At 48.3% G+C, this 26599-nt stretch overlaps 1 protein-coding gene across 1 annotated transcript; it reads left to right on the forward strand.

The window, feature by feature from the left end:
* LOC111148162 (centrosomal protein 68) lies at nt 1-25270 on the forward strand. The gene is made up of 7 exons (XM_022504605.1): nt 1-36; nt 11130-11535; nt 13566-15080; nt 16434-16556; nt 19145-19241; nt 22418-22590; nt 23543-25270. The coding sequence occupies exons 2-7, from the start codon at nt 11173-11175 to the stop codon at nt 23561-23563; spliced, it is 2292 nt and encodes a 763-aa protein (XP_022360313.1). The 5' UTR covers nt 1-36; nt 11130-11172; the 3' UTR covers nt 23564-25270.
* The last annotated feature ends 1329 nt before the right edge of the window (nt 25271-26599 follow it).

Consider the following 26599-nt stretch of genomic DNA (forward strand, 5'->3'; position numbering starts at 1 on the left):
AGGCCTGGTCGAGGCCTTCAGAGGGCTTGAGGCGAGGTAGGTAGCCTCAAAGTCGAGGCTTTGCAATCCCCGCCCGCACGGCCCGTTCCCCCTGCCTAGCAGCCTCTCCGGGTCTACAAACAGGGCGCGTCGCCGGGCCCCACGTCCCCTGCCGAGAAGGGCACAAAGGGCTCCTGGGGGGGCAGGGGGGCCTCGTGCCTTCGCCTCCATTTTGCAGGCGGAACGACGAGTGCCGGGCGCGGAAGCGAGAGGCCAGGGTTGGAAGAGCCTGAGCGCGGGGAGGCCGGGCCGAGGGGGGCGCGCGTGTCCACGTATCCTCCTGCCTGAGCAGCTGTGCTGCTGGTCGGCCCCGGCCGTGGACGAACTCACTTTCCCTCGCGGCCTGTCCTCGGGCGTGTGCTGTTTACCCTGCGCTCTCGCCGGGGGCCAAGTGGCCCCTGGAGTCAGGCACTGGCGCTGCTTGCGGTCGGTGCTAACGCGGAGACCCTCTCTCGCCAGCTCAGGGTCATTCCCACGGGGAAGATGGAGACGAATGATGCTCTCTTGGTGCCGTGAATGCAGCAGCTGCCGAGGGGGAAAAAGTACAGTGTTTTGCTTTTTTGTCTGGAAGGGCCACCCTTTCCATCTTCACCGGAACTGTTCTTAGCAGCCTAGGGGCACATGCTCTGGTCCTTTGTAATTATTTGGTTGGGCACCGTGTATTGTTTGTAATAAAAATGAGCGGAAACCTGCCAGTGCCACAGCAGATTGAACCTCACTGAGAATTCAGTGGGGAATGGGGCCTGCGCGAAGATTGGTAGTATTCATAAATACCCTAACAGCTCCTAGATCTAGGGTGGGAAGGATGTTGCTAAGATGCATGACAAAATCTATAGGTCATTTTGCCTAGGGTTTGGTTAAAAGAAGTTGAGGTCACCATTTAATCCTCGTTTGTACGTCCCCTGGACCAATTCTAGGCTACTCAGTACTGAAAAGAGTAAAGAACTCAGTTTCACCTCTCCTGAAAAACTTTTAAAGCTCTCCCCCACCCCACAGCTAATTAATCACGTCTTCCTTTAGGTTAGTTTCTACTGCCTCTGCTTTAAACATCACATTGTAGTTTCCCCAGCTCCTAGCACAGTGCTTGCAACATAGAAGACACTTGGTGACTAAAGCCAAAACAAAACAAAAAAGCCAGCAGTGTAGCCAAAACTTAACAAAACAAAAATTTTCATTCTTTAATTTTTTAAAAAGATTTATTTATTTATTTATTTGACAGAGAGAGCGAGAGATCACAAGTAAGCAGAGAGGCAGGCAGAGAGATGGGGGGGGGAAACAGGCTCCCTGCTGAGCAGAGAGCCCAGTGCTGATGCCGGGCTCATGCCAGGCTCCATCCCAGGACCCCGAGACCATGACCTGAGCTGAAGGCAGAGGCTTAACCCACTGAGCCACCCAGGCACCCCTCATTCCTTTTAATTTGTTGGGCCAATTATTTTTACAGATTACTTCGGCTTTTAAGTTAAATCAGGCTTTATCTGTCATGTTACTAACTCTGGGTAAGTTATTTAACTTCTCTGTGCCTCAGTTTCCTCATCTGTAAAATGGGAGTTACAGTAGTACCTAGTCCACGGGTTCTGAGGATTAAATAAGATATTGATATAAAGTGCTTAGATAGTTCGTGGCTCAAAGAAAATGTTCAGGAGCTGTTAGCAGTTATTAGGATAAAAATAAACAGATACTTAAATAGATTTACTCATGTTAAGTATCTGTGTATACTTGACCCTTCAGGGTCTCTCTGCCTGTTAGTCCTTATCTGTTGCTTGATTTTACAAAGTCCTTAAGCCTCTTCTGACTCCCCCACAGTGAACATATTCCATTGATTATCTGTTATTCATTTAGAGTCTCACCACCTACTATAAATTGAGTGCCAGATAATAATTTGGCCAAGTATTATAGTAGTAGTTGATACACTGTTAGTGTGGTCTGATACTCAGAATGGTCCTGTAAGAGCAGAGGAACAGATGGGGCCTGATGTGGCTAATAAGAAATCTTCAGGGGGGCGCCTGGGTGGCTCAGTGGGTTAAGCCTCTGCCTTCGGCTCAGGTCATGATCCCAGGGTCCTGGGATCAAGCCCCGCGTCGGGCTCTCTGCTCTGCAGGGAGCCTGCTTCCTCCTCTCTCTCTCTGCTTGCCTCTCTGCCTACTTGTGATTTCTCTCTGTCAAAAAAATAAATAAAATCTTTAAAAAAAAAAAAAAAAAGAAATCTTCAGGATCATTGGTTCAGCCAGAAAGGCGGAGGTTGTGGAGATGGACTTGGAGTGGCTTTTCTCCTTATAACTTAACTGTGTTCTCATGAAGAAACTGTCTCCTGTCTTTGAAGTTATTCACAGACATTGTGTAAAGTGGAAGAAGTCTTCTCATTGGCTTTAGACCTGTTGGCTTGACCTAGAGGTGGCAGATAGAACCTATAGGGGATGTTGCCTCACTTCCAGGTTTTCCCGTACCACTTTCTGGGGGCAGGATGCAGGCTAAGTTGTATATTTCCTTCCAGCTGTAGGTCCCCTTGACACATCAGTTTCTCTTAAATCATTTGGAGTCTCCAAAACAAATACCTTCTCCTTTTCACTTGTAACTATCACAAGAATTCTGGTCTCTGATTCTGTTTTTAATGTAGCCATGATGAATCCTGAATCCTTTCTAGGGAATACGGTTCTTTCTGGGGTCTCCTTTCCAGATCTGACATACTATAATTAGCTATTAAAAACCTGCTACAGGGTGTGAACTTTCTCTGATGTCCTGTTGCAAAGACTTTAAGGGCAAGGACCATAAATTTCCTTCTCAAGTGTGCCTGGCATAGGATAGGCACTCAGTGGAGTGTGCCGTTGGCTCAATCTATAGAGCGTGCAACTCTTGATCTTGGGGTTGTAAGTTTAAGTCCCACATTGGCTGTAGGGATTACTTTTTAAAGATAAAATCTAAAAAAAAAAAAAAAAAAGACAGTGAATGGTTGTAAAGCCACTGTAGTTGTTCTTTCCAGTATGCCAAAACAGGCTTACTGACTAACCTGGTGCTTCTGAAACATTACCAGTCCCTTGGAAATCTTGCTCAAATATAAATTCTGATTCCAAGGCTCTGGTAGGGCCGGAGAATCTACATTCCCAGCGGGCTCTGAGGTGATGCCCATGTTGCTGCTCTCAGACCACACTTTGAGTAGAAACATGCTAACATAAGTATCTGCATTTGGTTTTTACTTTTTTTTTTTTAAAGATTTTATTTATTTATTTGAGAGAGAGAAAGCACAAGCAGGAGGAGCAGAGGGAAGGGGGACAAGCAGGCACCCCACTGAGCAGAGAGCCTGACATGGAGCTTTACCCTAGACCCTGGGATCATGGCCTGAGCCAAAGGCAGAACACTTACTGACTGAGCCACCCAGGCACCCCTGCATTTGGTTTTTAGAAGTACTGCTAAAAACAGGTTTTGTTTTCTTATGGTTTTGAGATAGTCTTGAATTTATGATCTTTTTTTATTTATTATGTTATTCTATTTTTAACAATCTTATATTTTGTTCCAAAAAACTATTCGTGAAATCGTTCCAAGATACTTTCCATATAACAAGGTTTTTAATAGAAGTAATTGAAGCAGATAGGTTGAAAGAAAAGTAAGATGAAGTCAAGGGTAAGATTAGTATAAAAGGTGAGTGCCTTTCTATCGTAAGCTTTTTGCTTGGATAGGATTGCAGATTTGTTGCTGAGTTTCCTACTAGTCAAAGCAAAGAGGAAAATTTTACCAGTTTCGCCAGTACCTTTCAAGTAAAAACAAACTGGCTATTCAGTGAAACACTTGTTTTTGTTATGGAGACCAGAGAATTCTCTGGTGCCTTCTCCAAAAGAGGATCCTTTGGTACAGTGAGCAGCATTTTTATCAGTAAGATTCTTAGCGGTCTTCGTACATGTAACCTGACTGCCTCATGGAAAACACTCAGTACTGTAGTACAAGCAGTGGCTTGTGGAACAGCAACCATGGTTCCGGGACCAGCTTGCTCAGACAATAGGAGAGATTTTTGTTACAGGAAAGCTGTTTTTCTGCCTTGCTCTTTTGTGGGAACAGATGGTATGGTTATTAACACGTCGAGTCCTGAGCATCCTCATGGTTTGAGTTTTGTTGGATGGGGACAATCTGCTACGGAGACCAGAGAGCTCGTGGTTGAGTGGACAGGGGGCCGGAAGCTCAGCCAAACTCCTTGTAGATATGGCAGTGGCATCTCTTTAAAGGCCTTTCATAGACCTGCGTGATGAGTTAGAAGACTCGCCTTCCTGTGAGGCTGTCTGGTGGTCCCAGTCAGTTGCCAGCCAGCCTGTGAGTGAGTGAGTGAGTGAGTGAGAAAGCAAGAGAAGCAGCCTGGCCACAGCCTTCCCACCATATTGATTTAGAGGGAGCCAGTGGCTCCTTGCCAGGTGCTGGAGGATTCCTTCTGACTCTAAGTAAAACATATGGGAGTAGCCTGAGGGGAAGGAAAGGGGCTGCTGGTGCCGGAGCTTTCTGAGGATGGCATCAGCCCGGTACCAAGCCATGGGAAACATGTCTACCCTCTGCAGCTTTGAACCTTTTCATCCTTTTCACTTGGCTTTGACCTTCCTTTTTACTTGGCTTATTCCTTTTACTTGGCTTTGACCTTCACATAAAAAGGTGGACACAGCACCCAGGGTGACCTGCCCCACAGGAAAAGACAGGGTCAATGTGGAAGACTAAGGGACTTGGGGGCTTCAATAGCCAGGGAGGGAGCAGGTAGAATGGCAGTTGCTCTTGGCTATTGACCTCCCAGTCTCAAACTTCCAGCCGCAGTATTCCTGGCACCCACTCAGCTCTGAGGCAGGCCTTGGCCTCTTGTGACTGTCCCTTTTGTTAGCTTCCCCTGCATATGTATTTACCCCCTATCACGCTGCCTCCCACGCCTGGATTGGCTTCTGCCTTAAGTTCTTTCCCACAAATATCGTTCCCCACCAAAGCTTTCCAGCAACCTGACAATGTTGGGTCCTACCCCGCCCCCTCCCCTTTTCCTTGTGGGCAGTTTCATGTTTTTAGAGAAAGAGCAGTACTAAGAGCCTCTTTGTCTGCTTCTCTGGTCAGATCCCGCCACTATGTGTGAATGGCATTCACCACCCATACCTGTGGCCTCCTCTGAGAACCCGGGGAGTCTGAAGCTTTTGGCCTCTGCAGTGGTAGGGCTTGCTCTGTGAAGTGACACCTGCCCTGTGTAGCTGGTCTAGGTGGCTGGCTGTGTGCTTGGGGACAGAAATGGGCCTTGCCCCAGCACAGCTTCCCTGACAAAGTTGGTATAAATCAGATTATTTTGTATGGAGGTGGTGATTTAACAGATCCTGGAGATAATGCTCAGTTTGATTAGAGGAGGATCGCTCTCTGGTTGGTCATTCATTCCTCTATCCGAACAGTTTATTGTTTATTGTTTATTTATTTATTTTTAAAAGATGTATTTACTTATTTATTTGACAGAGAGAGAGAGAGATCACAAGCAGGCAGAGAGGCAGGCAGAGAGGGGGAAGCAGGCTCCCTGCTGAGCAGAGAGCCGACGCGGGACTCCATCCCAGGACCCTGAGATCATGACCTGAGCTGAAGGCAGAGGCTTAACCCACTGAACCACCCAGGTGCGCCCATCTGAATGGTTTAGTTAGAGGAATATCCTCTCTCTCCTAAAGCAGCCCTTTTTTCCCCCTCCTGGATAGGAGTGAGTGGAGGAAGTGCCGGCAGCTGTGACAGGGCTGCACCAGGCGGGGGCAGCTAATACCACGAAGGGTCAGGTGTCCAGCCTGCAGAGTCAGCGTTGCCACATAGGTGACGTGGGAGCATATTTTTACTGTAGGGCAAGCGGATGCCAACCCTACCTCACTCCTGATTATATGTATCTGGTAGGTCATATGGCCTCTGCGGGAGACTGATAGAGAATTTTAATAGCAAAGTCCAGGTGGCTGCTAGAATATCCTGAAGCTTATGTGCCTTGTGTCTTGGTTTGGCCAAGGACAGAGCAGTTCTGGTGTGTATAGACATTTTCCAGATGGAGGGTGGAATTTACTGTTCGTTTTCTGCGCTCCGAGACCTTCAGGCCCTCACTTCAACCTTGAGGTACTTCCCTGTTACAGAGGCGGCCTCTGCTCATCCCAGAGCCGCTAGCCTGTAGGAACACTGTGAGATCTGTGATCTCTGAGCAGGAAGGCCCCACACAGAATTATAGCTTCTGTAAAGCTATTGGCCTGGGAGGCAGTCCAACACCACAAGTCCTTTTCATCATCAGGAGCCGTCCATTGGAAGAGGAATAAGTTGCTTCTCATTCAAAGCAGAATCCGCAGCTCCAGCCTCACCTCAGAAGGTTAGAAGGGATAATGTGTAAGATCTAGAACCTATGGAAATGAGGGCTGGACCTTCATGCCGATGCCTGCCTGGCAAGGGCACACAGGATTGAACCTCAGAAATCTAAGACTTGTGCATTTGCTAGGCCACTTCATCAAGAGTGAAGTTTTAAAAATGCTTTTTTGCCTTCAGCAGTCACTACTTCAAGGAGTTTTCCCTGCTTTTTTCTATCCTTCGTGCTCTGTAGCATCTTATATACAACTTGGAACTACCCTCGTGGACTTCTTTTCATTCTCTTCCTTCACATGTGTCTGTCTTCCCATAACTTGTGTAGTTGGAGGGGCATGATTGGTCAGGCAGATTAACAAGTAAGATTATGAAGAGACTGTTTATCCACACTGAGAAGATAAACCTGCCTTTTCCAAAGCACTGTTTTCATGAAAATCATCATTTCATACCATCTTAACCTGTTGCTGAAGGGCCTCTGGGGACAGTGTTAACCTAGTTCCAGTTTGTATGCACACTTGAAAATTACCTAGAGATGTGTCCTGAATAAGCTTATAATTCTAGCTCACCACTCCCCACCCCCCAGGATAAATGGGTACCTTCTTTTTTGAATGAGTCCAGACAAGACATAAAAATTACATCATCAAAACAAAGTGATCATTTGTTTGCACCCTTTTCTTGTCCCAGCATCATCTTCCTGCTAGGTCACAAGACCACACCCGTTAGTGGATGGGGAAAGCCGGTAGAAGGGGAGTTAGCCACCCATCATGGCCCGACTGTAGCCATTGAGAGAGTTTCTAGGAATGGAGCAAGAAGTCGAAATTGGGGTCTGCAGGTTACACTCTTCCAGCTCTCGGGCTCAGCTTACACACGTTTTTGTGTGTAGCTTTTTAAACAGCCACAAGGTGAGGCTGTAGCTCCATGGAAACCTGTTTCAGCAGGCCTTGGTCACTCATCTGTCTGTCCTGTCTCTTCCCTCTTCTCCGCGTGCGGATCTGCTCTGTAACTTGTTCCCTTGATGCTTCAGAAAGAGCTTGGGTTCTGGAGTCAACAGCGTCCAGGATTTGAATCTCTCTCAGCCTTGGTTTCCCCCTCTGAAGGTAGATGAGGGACCTGCCTCCCTTGGGAAAACCAGCTCGCAGACTGCTGGGGGGGGTTGTAAATCGCTGCCACCCTTAGAGGCCACTTGGCGACACAGGCGAAGGACATGCAGGTGCACCCCTCAGACGCTGAGCTTCTGGATGCCGGTGCTGTGTGCTCTGCCTGCTTCTGCCTGGTCGGTGGTGGTTCCTGGCTGCCTTGCTTGTAGTGAGGAAAGATGGGGAGTAACCACAGCATCCCCCCATAAGGGACCTGTGAAATAAACCAAAAGGCAGCCTTCCAGCGGAATACAGTGCTGGGCAGTGATTTGAAAGAAAGGAAACTCTCTCTGTGTATTGCTGAGGAAAGGTCTCTGAGATAATTGTTTTTTTAAAAAAGGAAAGAAAACATTCTGAAAACAGTGCGCTGCTTTCATGTAAAGAGGGAGAAGAATGAAAGATTTTTGTATTTGTTTGCAAATGCATCAAGAGGTGAGACATACACACAAATTACTGAGACTCTTCACCTGTTTTTATGGGAATATCTGATAGTAAATATTCTGCCTTTGTTCTCTGAAACATTGGCTGTTTTTTCTCCCTCTGTTGGATTCCTTTTTGGCTTGCAAGGTGACTTGTTGGCACTGATTCGGTGCCCCCCACCCCCCCCACGATGCTGATGACCTTTGCTGCCACTCAGTGTTCACTGGGTGTGGGCCACTGTCAGATCGCCCGATGTGCGGTAGCTGGTTTTAGTGAGGGATGGAGACAAGGGCAGAGGGAGACTTCTGTGGCGCATTTTATATTACAACTACCTGTTACCTGTCCAAAAACATTGTTCTTCTGCCCCACTCGGTGGTTGTGAGAAGTAAGAGAGTCGTGTGAAGTGTGTGTGCTCGTCTGGGGTCGCCTCTTATTGGACCTGGAGCCTTATGTGCCCAGGCAGACAGAGCGCTCTCAAGGGGCAGCTGTGCCCACCAAGTTTCCCAGTGTGCGAGCTGAGCCCTTTCCATGGCCAACCCCACTTTCTCAGCTTCCCCATTGTTCCCAGCACTTCCTCTTGCTATCCCTCCATCCTCTGGTCTCCTCGGAAGCAGGACTATTTTTGTCCAGGTTCTAGCTTTGAGGTTGGCCCAGTGCATTCCGGGTGGCCTCTGAAATCCCAGGCACTTATGCTTCCGTTGTGTCCCTTGCAAATCCTCCGGGAGCTGTTCCCCTCCCACCAGCCCCAGCCACCAGTGCTCCCAGCCTGGACTTGTTGCCTGTACCCTTAGGCTCAGGGAAGGGGGTCTCTGTTATCCTTGCAACTCTTAAAGGAACGGTTGTTATTTTCAGGTCCAGTTCCCACATTGTTCCTTCTTCCCCCACCAAGTGCTCACCCTGGTCTCCCTTGCTTGCTTGCCCACGCGTGCATGTGCATGCGTGCTCGTTGGCGTGGGCTCTCTCTCTCTCACTGTCACATGCATACATGCTATGTGGCCATTGTCCTTGTTACCCACCTGCATTTCCCCACCTTCCCTCAGGTGCCAGTTCATTATTCCCCAAGCTAGCGGGAGAAGAGTTGCTGCTTGCCTTCTCTCTGGTCGCTGGCCATCCTCGGAATGAGAGCTGGCCACCTGCCTCACAGCCCGAGGTGGGGTTTCTGTGTTTTGAGAGGATCCTTCCCCCTCCGCTGGGCACAGTGGGCACTGCGGGAACACCCCGGGCACAGCCACGGCCGGAGCCCTGACCTGCTGTTCCCTGGAGCAGAGCGGCCAGAACCAGGCCAGAGCAGCCTGCCGACAGGAGCATTGCAGCAAAGGAACTGTGGCTGGCCTGGCACAGGGAGGGCCCCAGCCAGGCCCCATATCCACTGGGGCCCAGACTAAAGGAGGGGTGTAAGCCTTGGTTCTGATTGGGACCTGCATTCACCTGCCTGGGCACCTGCTGCTGGGGCGGTGCTGGCCTTGTAAAAGCAGAGGACGTAATGGTCTGCTCGTCTGTCCCCTTCAGAAAACTCCAGGGCCAGGGAAAAGCCAGACCTGTGTTCTCCTCTGAGGAAGGAGGATATAATAAATATAATAAATAATAATAATAAATAATAAATAATATATAATAAATAAATAATAATAAATAAACACTATTTATTCTTTATTTTCTTGACCAAAAAAAAAAGTCCTTTTTTTTTTTGACATGTTGGTTTCATAAGTACGACACAGTGGTTCCACAGTTATACGTGTCACAAAATGCTAACTACTGTAAGTGCTAAGTATAGTCCCTATCTGTCAGCGTACAGTGTTATTCCAGTATAATAGATCATATTCCCCATACTGTGCTTGTTTACTTTTTTTTTTTAAAGATTTTATTTATTTATTTGACGGGGAGAGAGAGAGAGAGAGATCACAAGCAGGCAGAGACGCAGGCAGAGAGAGAGGAGGAAGCAGGCTCCCCGCCGAGCAGAGCCCGATGCGGGGCTCGAACCCAGGACCCTGAGATCATGACCTGGGCTGAAGGCAGAGGCTTAACCCACTGAGCCACCCAGGCGCCCCTGTGCTTGTTTACTTTATACATCCCTGTGACTGACTTTCTAACTGGAAGTTTGTACCTCTTAATCCCAGTCACCCACTTCACCCATTCCCCACCCGTCCCCCTCCGGCAACCACTAAGTTTGTTCTGAGTCTGTTTCTTTTTGTTGTTCTGTGTTTTGATTTTTAGACTCCACGTGTAAATGAAAACATATGGTATTTGTCTTTCTCTGACTTACTTCATTTAGCCTAATACCCTCTCAATCCATCCGTATTGTCAGAAATGGCCAGATTTCATTCTTTGTTTCCATATTCTTCAGCTGTTTCCGTATCTTGGCTGTGGTCAGTAGTGCTGCGGTGAGCAGGGTGGCATAGATCTGTTCAGATTACCGTTTCCCTTTTCCCCCCGGGACGGTCCACGAGCAGGCGAGCCGGAGCACACGGCACCGCCAGTTCGCCTGTTTGAGGAGCCTCCGTACCGTGTACCATGGCGGCTGCTCCGGTTTCGGGAATTTACCGGCACTCTCTGGGGCTCCCTTTTCTTCACCTTGCCGCCAACACTTCCCATGTCTTGTCTTTTTGATTTTGGCCATTCCGACAGATGTGAGGTGAGCTCTCATTGTGGTTTTGATTTGCATTTCCCTAATGATGAGTGATGTGGAACATCTTTTCATGTGTCTCTTGGCCCATCTGTGTGTCTTTTTTGGAAAAACGTCTGTTCAGGCCCTGTACCCATTTTTAAAAATCAGATTTTTTTTTTGGTGTTGAGTTATATGAGTTCTTTATATATTTGGATAGTAAACCCTTATTGGATACATGATTTGCAGGTATCTTCTCCCATTCAGTAGGTTACCTTTTCTTTCTTTTGGTGGTTTCCTTCATTGCAGATGTCTGTCTTAATCATTAAAAAGAAAGGTTTCCGGGACGCCTGGGTGGCTCAGTTGGTTAAGCAGCTGCCTTCGGCTCAGGTCATGATCCCAGCGTCCTGGGATCGAGTCCCACATCGGGCTCCTTGCTCATCAGGGAGCCTGCTTCTTCCTCTGCCTCTGCCTGCCATTCTGTCTGCCTGTGCTTGCTCTCTCTCCCTCTCGCTCTCTGACAAATAAATAAATAAAATCTTTAAAAAAAAAAAAAAAAAGCAAGGTTTCCTGGACACAGATGCAGAGAATATATCTTTTTCTTTTCCTTTCCCATTCTGTAGAGAGCTGAAGGCTTCAGGGGAACCCTGACCTAGGGACATCTCAATGGCCTTGGGAGAAGAAAAGGCAGAGGTGGAAGCATCCGTGGACACAAAGACCCCGTCTTATGGGCAGTGGAGCTGCAGGGAGCAGGAGGTGGACATCGTGGGGCTCGTGAGCAGGGAGCAGGAGCCACCACTGTGCCTGGAAGCTGAGGCAGGGCCTGCCTCCCCTGTATGGGGAACAGAGGGGCAGTCTGCCCCTGCCTGCTCTGATGGGGCTGACCCTAGCCCCTCTGCATCCTGCCAGCCACAGGCCAACGCCAGCAGTAGGGAGCCAGTGGCTGGTAGAGCTCAGCTTGCTCTTGGTCGCCTGCCTCCTCCTGCTGGAGTGGGGACTAGAGACCTTTTGCACTCTGTGGGAAGCCAGGTAGGTAATAAGGCAAGTGGGACTGTAAGTTTAACTAATGTGGTCCTTTGGGATTATGTTCTAGCATTTTCTTACCATCTTACCTGCTTTCCCAGCCCCTGTACAAGATGGGAAATCGGCGGGCGGAGGGGGGGTGTCTGGGTGTGATGATTTCTATTTAATAGGCTCACTTGGAGAGTTGGGCCTTGGAGCCAGTGGAGGACTCTGTCCACACATGTCCTGTTCCTCAAGAGTGTGACTGGTGACCTTCTGAAGACTGGGGATTCTCTGGCTGGGACCTAGTGCCCAGAGGGCTGGGCCAGAGGGAGCCGGGTCCTATTTCTGCCTTCGTGATCTGAACTCTTCGGCGGGGGGTGGGGGGGTGGGGGGACCTGAAGAGACTTGGGGAGGGAGGGTCCAGGGCTGTGGGCTCCTTGAGGCTCTGAGACTGTATCCTTTTGGGACCCAGGGAACCTGGCAGAGCCCTGGAGCCGCCCTGGAGCCCCCGTAGTAGGTGGCCCTGTCCCTGGGTAAGAAGAATTTCTTGGGCCTTGCTGACTGCAGGGAAGCCTTGCCTAGTCAAGTCACAGGGAGCAAGCAGTCCTGCTTGGCTCTGTGACTTCAGGCATATCACCAGATATTTCAGGCCCTCAGTATAATTGGGAAGGTGACCTGAGTGATACTTCCCAGGTCATGAATATCCTTCCCAGCTCTGACATCCTGTTAGTTCTGCTTGCCAAGGCCTCCCACAGGACTGGCTTTGGTCTCTTCAGTGTCCCTGTGGCCTTGGCTGCTGCAGGCTGCCCTGTGTGGTTCTGTCCCGTGACGATGGGCTGATCATGACTGTCTGGGAGGAAACAGCAGCTGGGCCCATCTGCCTGGGAGCGGGGGTGGTGGGAAGCCCAGGGCACCTGTGAGTCAGAGATTTGGTGAGGCAGGAAGCAAATAAGCAAACCTGGAAGTAGCTGTTTCATGAACTTACTACAAATGGACTTATTATTTGTGGTACCTGTTGTTCATTGAGCTCTTACCCTGTGCTTCTCACACCTGAGTTCCTTTAATCCTCGTGTCCTGAGGAAGGGGTACTTTTTTTTTTCCCTTTTTTTAAAAATTTTTCAGCATAACAGAATTCATTGTTTTTGTACCACACCCAGTGTTCCATGCAATACGTGCCCTCCCTAATACCTACCACCTGGCTCCCCCAACTCCCCCCCTGCCCCTTCAGAACCCTCAGATTGTTTTTCAGAGTCCATAGTCTCTCATGGTTCACCTCCCCTTCCAATTTCCCTCAACTCCCTTCTCCTCTCTATCTCCCCTCGTCCTCCATGTTATTTGTTATGCTCCACAAATAAGTGAAACCATATGATACTTGACTCTCTCTGCTTAACTTATTTCACTCAGCATAATCTCTTCCAGTAGGAAGGGGTACTATTACTATCACCATTTGACAGACCAGGGAAGGGAAGCCCAGAGTCCTCCGTCCGGGAGGTGGCAGTTGGGTTGGCATAAGTCTGTCTGGTTCCAAAGCCCACGCCCCTAACCATTGGGTTGTCCTTCCTTCCTCGGGGGCAAGTTCTTCATCAAACAGACTGGAAACTCAGAGCTGAAGAGGCTGAGATGAGGGACTCACTGTGTTCATTTATAAGAGGCATGAGCTGAGCAGGTGGGGCTGGTGGGTCCCGTGCCTGTTGGGTGTGGATGTATCTCAGGGCAGGGGTTTCTGCTGCCCAGGACACGCTTCTCCACGGTTAGGTGGTGTGCCCCAGCATGACAGCCACGCGAGCTGTGCCTGCTGTCTGCTTGCATGAAGACTGGAGGGTAGGAGTGGTTTGGGGACCACGGTTGGCTTCCCGGAGCACGTGGAGCTTCCATGCTGGCCACTTGCCACATGTTGTCCAGTTCTCGCATCAGATGGCAGACTCTGCTTGCGAGAGCTCTCCTGAATATCATCTGGGTCCCCAAGGAAAATTCTACAGCTCTCCTCTGAGAAAGACACTTGGTTTGCTTATTTTCACCTGAGTGCTTTTTTTTTTCCCCTCTTCTCATTGCAGATGGAGGAGACCAGGCTTTCTGCCTCAGAGGATCTACCTCAGGCTCTCAGTGTTCCCAGAGCTACAGGCCTTTGCTCAGGACATGATGCCGATAGCGAAAATGACTCATCCCCGGTTGAGTCACCGCGAGCGCTAGACCTCAGCCAGCAGCCCCACTACTCAGGTTTCCCTTTCCCACCAAGGTGGAGGCCGCTGGCGAGCCAAGCTGCCCCTGCTCCTCAGTTCTCTAGCTGCAGCGTCTCTGCCTCCTCCCTGGGTAGCAGTCTCCAGGGTCACCGAGAGAAGGCAGAGCCTCCAGGTTGTTCCATTGCCAAGGTCTCCTCCTCCCTGCAGCTGGTCGTCCCCCCGCTGGCCCCCTCTGTGGTGGGGCCGGGACTCCAGTGGTCACCACAGCCCGCGTCTTCCGGGGTTGATGCTCCTGGGCTGGGCAGGAGGCGCCTCTCCTTCCAGGCGGAGTACTGGGCCTGTGTGCTGCCAGACTCCCTGCCTCCTTCCCCCGACCGCCACTCCCCGCTCTGGAACCCGAATAAAGAGTATGAAGATCTGCTGGACTATACATATCCGCTTAGGCCCAACCCTCAGCTCCCAAAGCACCTTGACAGCCACACGCTGGCTGACCCTGTCCTGCAGGACTCAGGTGTAGACCTGGATAGCTTTTCTGGTTCCCCAGCAAGTACCCTGAAGTCCCCCACTAATGGCTCCCAGAATTGCCCATCAGCAGAGGCTTTCCTGCCATTCTCTAGGCCCAGAGAGCCAAGCCTTATGCGGTCGCCCTCTGGAGTACCCCAGAAGCAGGGCAGCCTGGGACTGGCATCTTGTAACCAACTCGCATCTACCCCCAGAGCCCCAGGCCGTAGGGACGCTCCTTGGGAGAGCAGAGAGCCAGCCCTGAGGGGTGTGAAGGACTGGCTCCCCGTGGGCAGGCACCTTGAGGTGGGATCTCCCCAGCTGATGACATGGGACAGAGGGTGGCCCTTGCCCAGGATGGAGAGAGAGAAGGGGGCCAGCCATGGTGTCTGGCACCCTGCCTGCCCAGAGTCCAGATGGAAATCAGAAGAGGAGGTAGAAAGTGATGACGAGTATCTTGCCCTGCCCACTCGGCTGACGCAGGTTTCTAGTTTGGTTTCACATCTAGGTTCCATTCCCACCTTGGTGACCCTGCCCACCGGGGCTGCCAAAGGGCAGACCTCCCTGGACGCGTCAGACAGTGATGGGCCAGCTTCCCTCCCATCAGACTCGAGCCAAAGCCAGCTTCCTTCGGGGACTGTCTTCAGAGGGCCCAGGGGCCCCGAGGGCCAGAACCACTGTTTGCTGCACTCCTTCGTCCAGGCAAGGGGCCCTGCAGGGGACGGCCGTCTGGGGAGCAGCCAGGCGCTGGGGGTCTCCGGACTGCTGAGAGCACGCTCTTCCTTGCCAGCTGCGTGGGACCAGCGCGCGTGCTTGGACCCAGATGCTACAGGGCAGCCTCTCGGGAAGGGAGAGCAGGGAAAAGAATCGCTCGTGCAGTGTGTGAAGGTAAACAACATTCAAAGGGCTTTGCCTAGAGGTGTGTGTTCTGCCAGTGCATGGAACCAAATGTAGAAACCTGGGGCACTTCTTATGGGCCGGGCACCGTGCTGTGCCTTCTCTTACTGGATTCTCACAACTGGGCCCAGTAAGGACTGCTGTGGTCATTTCACATGTGGAGAAAAGGCAGTGAGGGGTTAGGTAAGCTGCCCACCCGAGGCGGGAGCCTGACTTAACCACCACTCCAGGCTGCTTCTGGGGCTCTTGACCCTGAGGATTGAGAGGTATTCTGCACAAGAAACGGTCCATGCTCACGTGCCCTTAGGAAATACTGAACTGAACAAAGGTAAATGGTTTTCTTTCTGTAGGTCTTCTGAGAGCTTCAGTTTGATAAAGTGGTGGAGCCGCTGAGTTGAAGTCATGGAGGCACTGTGTCCTGGCCATCTTGGTCACCAGACCTCTCGTAGACTGGGGGCTGTCTGGAGGTAGAATTCACAGTCTGTGGAATGGGGTCGCCAGCATCAGGCAGATCTGAATTTGAATCATGGCACTGCCATATTTGGAATTTTGGCTCAGTCTTTTGAGTTTGCTCATTTGTGAAGTGTGGGGCCTTGTCTCTTTGGGATGATGTGTGGCTCACACGAAATAATTCATGCCGAGGGCTTTGTATAGTCCCTGACACAAGGATGTTCGGGAACGTGGCTCTCCGCACACACACAGTCCACGCGTGACCTCAGGACACTGCACACGCGCAGTAGTAGGCCGGGTGGCGAGACCCAGAGCCAGCACAGCAGACATTTCCTAGCACTTGAGGGCTTGAATCAGCCCCCGTGATGTCCATGTATGATTCTGTTTGTCCTGGGAAGGAGGAAGGACAGATGTTAGCATGTGCCTCTTCTGTGGTAAAATACTGAACGCAGTCTTTGAGGCAAATGCACAACAGGGACACAGAGTTTTGATTCACTTGTTTCCTGCCATGGGTTCCAGTTTGTCACGATTATAGTCATTTATTTCGTTTTCCTCAGGGACAGAAAGTTAGCAGTGGTGCTCACCCAAGAATCGGTTCGCATGGCAGGTGTACCTGCTCTGGGCTGGATCCTGTGCTCCCCTCGTGCAGGGCAGGCTTCTCAGCCTGTCATTTTTGGTGTCACAAAGGCTGAGGGGAGACCGAAACCATAATGCCTTCACGGAGGTCTGGAGTCATGGGGTGGGGACAGGCAGGGAAGGAGGGAAGAGACTGACTCCTCAAGGGAGGGAACGCTCAGGAAGGGTACACAGTCTGTCTCCCAGAATCCCCTGGCTTGAACACACAAACCGCAGTTTGGTCAGTAATACCAGACTTGTGTTCTTTTGTCTACACAGACATTCTGCTGTCAGCTGGAAGAGCTGATCCGCTGGCTGTATAACGTGGCAGATGTTACCGACCACTTGATTCCATCCAAGTCCAATCTTACAGGTCTCAAGTCTTCTCTGCAGCTTTACCGGGTAATATGTGGTCCTGGCTTCTGCTGTTCACTCACCAGAGTGGTGGCTAAGTACTTGATTACAAAGTAAAAGCTCAAATAACTGATACCCGGTATGTGATGGTGCAATTAACTGTTTTACCTGAAACCTAATCAGAGGCCCTTTTCAGATTTTTACTGCTGAGAAACTAAAATGTAGGAGCTATTTCCCAGGCCAAGCAGAGTTTGGAGAAAATATATTGATCCTCACTCAGATCTACTTAAGGGAATTTGCCATGTAATTTTGCAGATGTCTCGGGGTTAAATGTAGAACTGCACTACTACGAGTCACTAGTCACATATGGCTATTTAAATTAAGTACAATTAAAGATTCCTATTTTCCAGTTATACTAGCTACATTCTAAGTGTCCGGGCATCATATTTGTCTAGTGGCTACCGTACTGAATGGTGCAGATAGTACATTTCCGTCATCATGGAAAGTTCTGTTGGACCACCCTAATTGGAACCTGCTTCTCAGTGTATTTGGTTTTGGGTTGGGGGGTGTTTGGGTTTGGGTTTTTTGGTTTTTTTGTGGGTTTTTTTTTTTTGCCTCTTTTTCATGAAGGTTTTGTTATTTTTAAAATCTTTAATTATGAGTTCTGGTTAATTTGACTTTAGAGTAGGTGTTTGGTGTGATAGTGTGTGCCTGCTCTTCTGGAATAATTGTCAATAGGTCCCCCTTCATTTTCAGAAGTGTTCTGAGATGTGTGATAAATTGTACAATTACCCTAAGTATAACATTAACCTTGACTGAACTACCCACAGACCTCTAGCATGTTTGGTTGGCCAAGCATTTCTAACCTCTTTTGAAGGAGCACAGGTAGTGTGTGGGGTCTGAGCCCGTGAGGCTAGTCTAGAAAGGGTTTTCTGAGACAGTTCTTTGGATTTCTGTCACCTAATCAATTGCCTTTAGAGACACCTTAGCAGAGCAGCACACCCCAGCATCCCCCCCACACCCTGGCAAGAGAGCCTTTGTCCTCCAACGTGGCACCAACTAAAATGTAAGGGCAGGGCCTTCCCTGAATGGGCCAGCTGTTGTACTTCAGTGGGAGTGCTGTTTACTGCTGTGTGGAGAGGTTGCCCTGAGTTCCCTGCCCAGAGCTTGAGGAAAGAGAAGGTTGAGTGGGACAGGGTCCTCCATGTGTAGCTTCCGAGTGTGTGTGCAGAGCTGAGCAGGGCCCACTCCTTCGGGGCTCAGGGATAGTACTGCTGTGGGGAGAGAGGAAACTGCCTGGAAGTTGCCCAGGAGTGTGGGCCCAGTGTCTGAGCTTCATCCTCATCAAGGCAGGTGCCAAGTAGAACAAGTCCAGTCCCTCCATTTTATCCCTCACTCTGTCCTTCTCCCCATCATCGTGCAGGCTAGCCAGAGCAGCTTTCTTGCTTTGTGGGTAGAACTGAGATCTGAGCTGGGCGTTATCCTCACAAGTCAGTAAGACTAACCCTCTTGTGTGTCACCCACACAGCTGTGTCACAAAGTGGGACTGCTGTCAGCCCCTTCCCCACACAGATTGGTACATGCCGCATGTGTGTGGGAGAGCTAACTTGACCCCTGCTGAGATGATAGCTCATATAGGCATGTCTCTGTGTTCACATATTGTCAACTCTGACTCCATCTCATGTACTTTGTCTGTGTCCCATAAACACAGTGGGTTTATGGCAGCATATAAACTACAGAAAATACTAAAGAATAAAATAATAAGTACAGGTATTAGGGCAAAGGAAAACTAAAGATAGGAATATAGTTAAATCTAAGATTAAGATTTTTTTTAAAGATTTTATTTATTTATTTGACAGATCACAAGTAGGCAGAGAGGCAGGCAGAGTGAGAGGGGAGGAAGCAGGCTCCCTGTTGAGCAAAGAGCCTGATGCGGGGCTCAATCCCAGGACCCTGGGATCATGACCTGAGCCGAAGGCAGAGGCTTTAACCCACTGAGCCACCCAAGCGCCCCAAGATTAAGATTCTAATTCCAGAATGTGAACCACCAAGTTCTGTACCCCATACTAAAGGTCGTCATGGATTTGACTTTACACATCTTAGCCGCTAGAGGAACGTCAAAAACAATTACAAGGCTTGGTACACACAAGGGGAAAACAAATCAGCTATTTAGGAGACTCATAGCTTCCCTGATGCTTTCCCGAGGCCCAAGGTCCGCACAGAGTAGGACACTGAGGGAAGAAGTGGGTGGGGGTCCCTCTCTTGTGGGTCTTACTAGGTTCGTTAGAATAGAAGTGTTTTGAGACTCCTGTAGCCTCGTGAGTTTAAAGAAAACTCCGTGAGATACGACAGAAAGAAACCTGGACTCCCAAGCTGATCATGAACCAGACTCTGTCGGGGAGAAGAAAACTCTTATTTTGTCCGACTGTAAATGGAAAAAAGGATGGAGTATTTCCTTTGGGCTCATAGTAGGTGAAGTTAAACTAATGCACCGCTTATTTGGGGAATTGTGATGATTGGGTGGGTTTGTCTTCAGGTTAGAGGGGAACTGAGCTACTACTCCACAAAGGATCATTTTGAGTAAGTTTTATCAAACAATAGTAACAAAACTTCTTTCTTTTCTGATATGCTTTAAGCAATTCAAGAAAGATATAGATGAACACCAGTCCCTGACGGAGAGTGTCTTACAGAAGGGGGAGATTCTTCTTCAGTGCCTGTTGGATAACACCCCAGGTGAGATGCTTGAAGTTTTGAATCGAGCCGGCACTCACTCCCTCTCAGCAGCAGGTCCAGGGGCCACAGGGTCACTGGTAAGGATCCAGCAGTGCAAGAGCACCACCCTCCCCCCACCCCCCTGGCACCCACTGCCTTAGATGCTGATGGCTGCCCGCCAGTCCTCACCTCATCACTGTCCCTGCAGCCCAGCAAGCCGGTCACCTAAAGGTAAGCGGAGTTGAGCCTGCGAGGAGGACACTCTTTTTTACCTTCTCCTGATACTGACCTGCATGGGAATGCTGGTTTTCATCCAGTCATCCTTGGTTCTTTAATAGGATGTTCACAGTAGGGGGCCTTCAGGGGTTCCCCTCCTTTCCCAGCACAGGCTGAACCCCTCTCTGGTTATCTGCTCTCTGGCATTCTGCTCTGAGGAAGTATCCGTTTCTGTATTTGAGAGCAGTCCATTCTAAGGGAATGGGCTGAGGGAAGAAGTGCGCTGATGAGAGGGGACAGACTCAAGTTCATTTTGCGGGGTGGCTTACCAATTTAGGAAAATGTAAAATCAGACTTTGAGAGTACACCTAAGCATGCAGGGTGCAAGGATTTACGATCAGTGTTGCCCTTGCTATGGACAGAGGGGACATGGAGGATGAGCTCAGAGAATGCTAGGCTAAAGCAAAGAACTGATAAGATTGCCAAAAGCAGCCCCTGATTTCCTGTAAGACTAAAAAGAGCTAAAAGATCCCCTTTATATTCTGCCTCAGTTTGGAGTGAGGTGGGGCTTCTGCTGGAAACAAACCACAGAAGCAAAGCTGGGCCAGACCCTTGGGCTTGGGAGGCGGTGAGCTGGTGCTGACCCGACCAGATGGGCGCGTGGGGGCGAGGTGGCCTAGAGCAGTTTCTCAGCCTGGGCAGTATCCGCATTTGGGGCCATTATCAAGCCGTGTGAGGAGGGCGGCCCTACACAGTGCAGGAAGTTTAGCAACATCCCTGGCCTCCACATTAGATGTCAGTGGTACCTCCACCTCCTTTCCAGTAGGGACAGCTCTACCTCCCTCCAGATGTTACCAGATATCCCCTGGGAAGATGGATGACCAGGGTTGAGAACTGAGAACAGGCAGAGGGGTTTCAGTGGGACGGGGAGCCACTGAAGGACTTTTCAGCAGGGCAGTTATCCAGTGTGAATTGTGGGAGTTCTTTGTTTTGGTTCCTGCACTAGGGTTTTTGGGTTTTATTGGGGCAGAAACAGTCCTTCAGGCTCCTGTGCTACTTGTTCGGAACGCCGTGCTCGGACACTGCGCTGCAGCAATTGACCTATCAGGGTTTTCCTCCTGTTTAGTCAGCCTGAGATGGATGGCGTTATTACTCATCTCAGAGTTGTGAACCTGCCTTGGGACACACAAGCGGGGACAGCCTGCCTCAAGCCCCCTTGATGCTGACTGCCCTGCTGCTGTGCCGTGTCTGGAGGTGTGGGGGCCTGAGCAGGAAGGGAGAGAGCTCCATAGTAGGAAACTATGCCCAGAGGCTGCTTATAACAATAGGCCTCTTAAAAGCTATAGGTTCTTTGACCTTCATTCAAAAACCAACCCAACAATACTTCTCAGTGTTTAATCTGGAAAAAGAACATCCCCCTTTCCCTTGTCTCAAAATAAGAGGCATTTGGGGTTCCTGTGATTTTCAGATATGTACCCAGGCTCTTTGAGATGGACACATTGCCCCTCCCATCTTCTGCTCAGACTAACCAGAAAATTGGGCGTTGCGTGAAGACCACATGTTCCCCTTGACCTTCATAGAGTTGCTCCAGCTAGATGTACGCATGTTTGACTCTCTCCAGGGTACATACCAGTATGGGTAGAGCCTGAGTTCACACATCCCCTACCCAACTTCACAGCCAGTTTTCTTCCCCAGCTACGAGCAGAACCACAGGGACAAGAACCAAATTCATTCCCCCTCCAAAATGTTTCTGCCTCCGCCTCCTCCCAGAGGCTTTTTTGCCTTATGCCGGCCCGGCTGCTTCGGTGCACGTGTTGCTAGTCCTTTCTCGTACGCAAACTCCACATTCAGCTGGATGGCGTGAAGCTGAACCAGGCCTCTGGTATGTCTGTATTGAATTAAAACACAAAAGCCTGGCTGGGAAAGATTGCATTGTCACTCCCAGCTTTCCTTTTACTTGGCCCCAACCAAATATTCTAACATCCTAAAATAAAAGTTCAGAACAAAAATAAAGGGTCTCTGAATTCCACACTAAGGAAAAAGATCTGGTGACTGGAGTGGAGAACAGCTGCTGCCCTCAGGCCACCTGCACACCTGGGCTCCGCCTGCAGGACACCGCACTGCTCTGGCCTCCGTAGAGGCTGATTTCACCGCCGCATGCCCTGGTTCCTCCTCGGGCTGCATCCTCTGCAGATAGGCAGCTTCCCCTTTCCCTTCCGCTGCTGGCAGATGTTGCAGCTGTAGCAGGAAACTGGAGGGAGTGTTAACATAGCTGATAAAGGCTCAGGAAGCTAAGGCGGCCTTTGTGTTTAACAAAGGAAATAAGGTTTTTCAGAGAAAAGCAAGCCTGCTGTGTGTGATGCACTCTGAACCTAGTCCATCCCTTCCTCAGATGAACACTTGGCCTGTTGGAGGAAATCTTGGCTTCACTAACCTCTTGTCAGCCTGCTTTCAGATCATTTTCTTTTGAAGTCTCTTCCTTGAGGACCCACGAAAAAGGGTTCACAAGCGTTCCTGAATACGTTACCAGGCTAGCTGTATACATGTTAAGTACCAGTTCCCCAGCCAACAGAAGCTGTTAGGACCTGATAGCAGGACCCAGTGTCCTGATCTTGGCATCTTGTTTTATGTAAGTTTGCCTCATAGGATCTGGGTGTGCCTTGTGTCTTAACTCTAAAAGCCAGATAACACCAGTCACCAGAGAACCATGCTTATGTGCCTGTTTGTGAATTATGTAAATCCAGAGCAGAGCCAGTGAAAACTCTTCTCCGCTCCAGTCAGAAGTTAACATAGATCCTCCAGTGCAGCAGCAGTCCCTGGAGTCACTGTTAGAAAGCGTAGGCATCCTGAAACTATGGCCCGGTTCCTATTCTGAGTAAAATGCTGTAGCCTTCTGTGATTCTTTAGAAAATGTAATTACATGTTGTGTTTTTGTTTGGGGAGGGTTTTTTGGCCTAATTGCTTTGAACCTCATTTGTTAGTGTTAAAGGATGTCCTCGGGAGGATCTCGAAGCAGCCCAGTGAGCTGGAGAGCCACGCAGATCGCCTGTATGATGCTATCTTAGCTTCTCTGGACATGCTAGCTGGCTGCACCCTCATTTCTGACAACACGCCAGTGGCACCCAAGAGCACTGATGTAAAGGGGATGAGCCTGGTAAGTAGGCAGCTCAAGAGAAGAAAATCTGTCCTCGGACCCCAGTGACCAATTAGGGTACAGAGCTCATCTAACAGTTGGCTGTTTCTTAGAAGCTTGCTGAACCGAGTTATTGAAGTAAATGAGATGCTAGGAGGGGACCCTGACACTGAAAAAGATGCTATCATTGCCAGGAAGAAGGTTTGGGTGTCTTCCTGTGGTGAGCTGGCTCACTGGTACCTTCCATGACTTCCTTTCACCCTTGCTGCCTGCTTGAGGACTAGGGTGCCCCATGCTTGCACTTTTGTGGCAGTCCCTCCACCCCTTCAAGACAACAGTTGCAAAACTCCTCTATCCCTAAACTTTGTCTGGATATGTAAGCTTCTCCAGCATAGGGCCACTGTCAGGCTGCCTGTTCTGTAGGCTCTTCCTGCCCAGCTCCTTTGGTGCTCAATCTTCAAGCGACTGGACAGCACCAAGTGCCCACAGAGACTATCACTGATAGGTCCCCCTCCCTCCCTTCCCAACAGTGATCCCTGCAAACGCCCAAAAAGAGCTAGGGGGATAGGCGGGGTGTAACCTGCCTTAGAGACTTAACAGTACATCTTTCCTTAGATCTTTGGGAAAGTTGAACAGGGAATGAAAGGGAAGAGGGGTTGGTGCCCAGTGTGGGATTGCCACTGCCTAACATTCTATATGATTCCACAACTGGACCACACTTTTTCTGAAACTTCCTCTCCCACAGCCAAAAAATGTGGTACTTAACTCAGACTTTCTAGGTTCACTGTAGCCAAGAGAACATAAAGGATAAAATCAAAGTATGTCAAGACAAGGGAGTCCCTGTACTTGCCTCAGAAATTTGAGCAAGAGTCATTTTAGTTCTAAAATGAATACAGTGATTATTGTCATTTCTTCCTCTGCAGCATTCTGCCTGTTAAAAAAAAAAAAAAAAAAGTTTCTCTTTCTCTTTCAGGCATCTCAAGCAGATATGTAACCTGTCGACTAAAATCTGGCTGGTGGGAAACTTTCAGGAAGCCCTTGTAAGAGCCATTTAACACTGAAATCAAGGGGGAAACTTAACTGTAATGTACTAGCTTTAAAATGCCTTTCTCGTCCCTGAAGTAGAAGGGCTGTTGAGTTACTCTTCTTTATTTAAAATGAATCCTTCCAAACTGAGGTTTTCCTTTTGGTGCTTCTCTATAAAAGCATGTGGTTTTGCAGTTTTTGATCAAATAAGGCTGGTAAAGCTTACAGGTCTTTCACTGCCCTGGCCCGCCCCAATCCATTTAAAAAGACCAGAGCTCCTAAAATAGTCCACCTGCTGAGAGCCTTTGAAGAAGGTTCACACAAGAGAGAAGGTACCAAATACTTGGTATTCTCCGGTATACCAGAAGACCCAAGAGACTGAAAAAAATGAATCATTGGCCAAGAACTTGGAGTTTTTTTATAAAATTTAGGTTTATAAATCCCTCTTGAAGATTTTACAAGAGACTTTAAATCTCCAAATTAATAGTTCTGAACGAATTATTTTTGGCTATTAGGACATCTTGGGTTATCTTTGGGGTTCAGTAGGGCTCCATCTGCCTGCCTAACTAATATGGTAAAGGAAAATGTGTCAGGGACTTAGGGAACTGTCCTTGAGCTTCTGCAGGACTGTGGCCTGATCATCCACACCTTAAGGGGACCTCTAGAAGGAAGCCACCGTGTATTCCTAACTCTGCCTTAGAAGAGTAGTATAAGATCAGGGAGAAGGGCATAGATAGGGTCATGCAGTCTGATTAACTACAGAAACTAAGGCTGTAGGTAGTGAAGGAAAAAAGGGAAATTCTTCATTGCTTGGGAGTGACATGTACCTTGATAAGAAAAAATATATAATCAACCATCAGTTCTGTAGCTTTCTAAAGCAACATTTAAGACTTCAGAAAAGGATTCTTTTTTTCAAACTCCTTCCACATTCTCATTTGAGGAGGGTTCGTTCTTAAGGAAGATCTCATGTTTATAAAGAAAAATGAACAAGTCATCTTGAACCTAAAGAAGGTGACTTTGGAACAGTTATTCTCATGAGCAGACATCACCTTAGAACAAAACATTTAATACAAAATTACCTTCTTTAAAAGTTTAGGACTTTAGTTTTGATGCCATGTATGTAATCCTACCACCATCTCATCTACTTCCATATGAATTTAAAGTCCTGTTATTAAATGTGACTTTTCTGCTTTAAAATCTGACTTTATCGTCACTGGGAAAAGTTGCTATTAGATTCTAATATTTAAAGATTAACTACAAAAGTAAACTACGTAAAATGCAGTATTTCAAGTGCCTGCTGCTGTGGTACAGTTAACCAATGAGCAAGGGCATGGAGCAAGGACATGATCAGAATTCAGTGATGTGTTTTGACTCTGCCACCTCCATGTTAATCTTGGTTCCACTGTGAGATTTAAAAAGGACAAAACACCTCCAGAGCAAATAATTACATGCGTAAAATATTCTTAAAAACCTACAAATGCTTTAAAAATGTATAATGGCCTCTGTTCTTAAATTGATCTATTTCACCTTCTCTTTGATGTGGCTATAAATTGGTACATGCCTTTCTACTATTACAGGATAGCCCTAAGGTGTTAAACCCATTTATATTTGCTAGTATTTGATAGACCTGTATTTAAAAAAAAAAAAAAAAAAAAAAAAAAAAAAAAAAAAAAAACTAAAAGAAAGACAACCCTAGGGAAACAAACTTGGCCAAGGTTACAGCAAGTGAATGCTGAATATACCATTCTGTTCTCATCCAGCCTAATAATTACCAGTTTCAACAGACAGGAATTTTGAGAGTATTTTATTTCAGAGTACCCTGTTTCCCAAGAAACTAATTACTTTACTCAGAGATGATCTGAGATATTTTTGTTTATCTCCTTTGAAGTAAGGTGTGACTGAGGGCACTCTGGACCTAGCTATGAATGCCATGGAAGAGGTCTCAACACAGCTGTAATTTTTTTTTTTTTAAAACACAGCTGTAATTCTATCTTTAGCAGTGCTGGAAGGAGTTAAAGACCACCCTTAAAACTTCGGCTGAAATGGTTTCAGCCTAGGAAGATGCTGCCAGTAGCAGGTCCATGAGCAGATGTGGCCGGGTTAGAAGCAGACAGCCGGGCCGGCCACTGCACTGTGGTTGGTGCACATTCGCCTTAAGGACAGCAGTGGCTTATACAGACATAACAGTAGTTATGAGATCCCAAGTTTACCTGTAGTAAAAGCTGCTAGTAGTCCCTATAAATAAATAGAATCGAAGCCCACAGGGAAGTGGTAGTACTAAGATCTGGGTTCGGGTTGCAGCTCCACGGCTAGGCTCATCTGCAAATAGGAGACAATATCAATACAGGGCTATTTTGAAGCTTCAGTGGGACATAAGGGATGATGTCAAGTAAGCTGCAATGGCAACACATATGTTAAAGGAAATTTCAGTCAAAGAACAGGAAGTTCCTGCTCAGACCAGAGTGCCTATCATTCTACTAGGATTTCCAGAGATTACAACCCCTCAGGCTTGGGACACTTCACTTACATATGCTAATTCATGGCAGCCAGGGACAATAAAATAGGACAACTGGGAATTCCCCTTATTAAGGAACAAATTATAAAAGCCCATAGTAGCTTGAAGTGTTTGTAATATTTTTTTCAGAACTGCATTTATTGTCCTATGCGAAAAAGCAAATAGGGAAGCATGCTGAAACATTTTGTGGTAAGCCCCAGTCTTGACTGCCACGGGGGAAAGAACACTAGATTTTCAAAACTAAGTAAGTATGTAAATATGCTTACATCTTAAATTCATGTAATGTTCGTTCTTGTTAACTCACAATAAGCTGCCAGTTTGAATAGCATCACGCTAACATTTGTAGCATTCATCTACTTTAGAAAAGTTTCTGAATCCTTTCCCCCTTTATACTGTATCATTAAGGCAAAAACCAAACCTTTGAAGCACTAAACAAAACAAAACAAAACAAAACTTTACCCAAATAACTATTGGTTGAACTTGAGGGAT

The sequence above is a fragment of the Enhydra lutris genome, unplaced genomic scaffold (assembly GCF_002288905.1).
Source record: "Enhydra lutris kenyoni isolate GAN:26980312 unplaced genomic scaffold, ASM228890v2 scaffoldscaffold18, whole genome shotgun sequence".
In the NCBI taxonomy this organism is placed as follows: domain Eukaryota; kingdom Metazoa; phylum Chordata; class Mammalia; order Carnivora; family Mustelidae; genus Enhydra; species Enhydra lutris.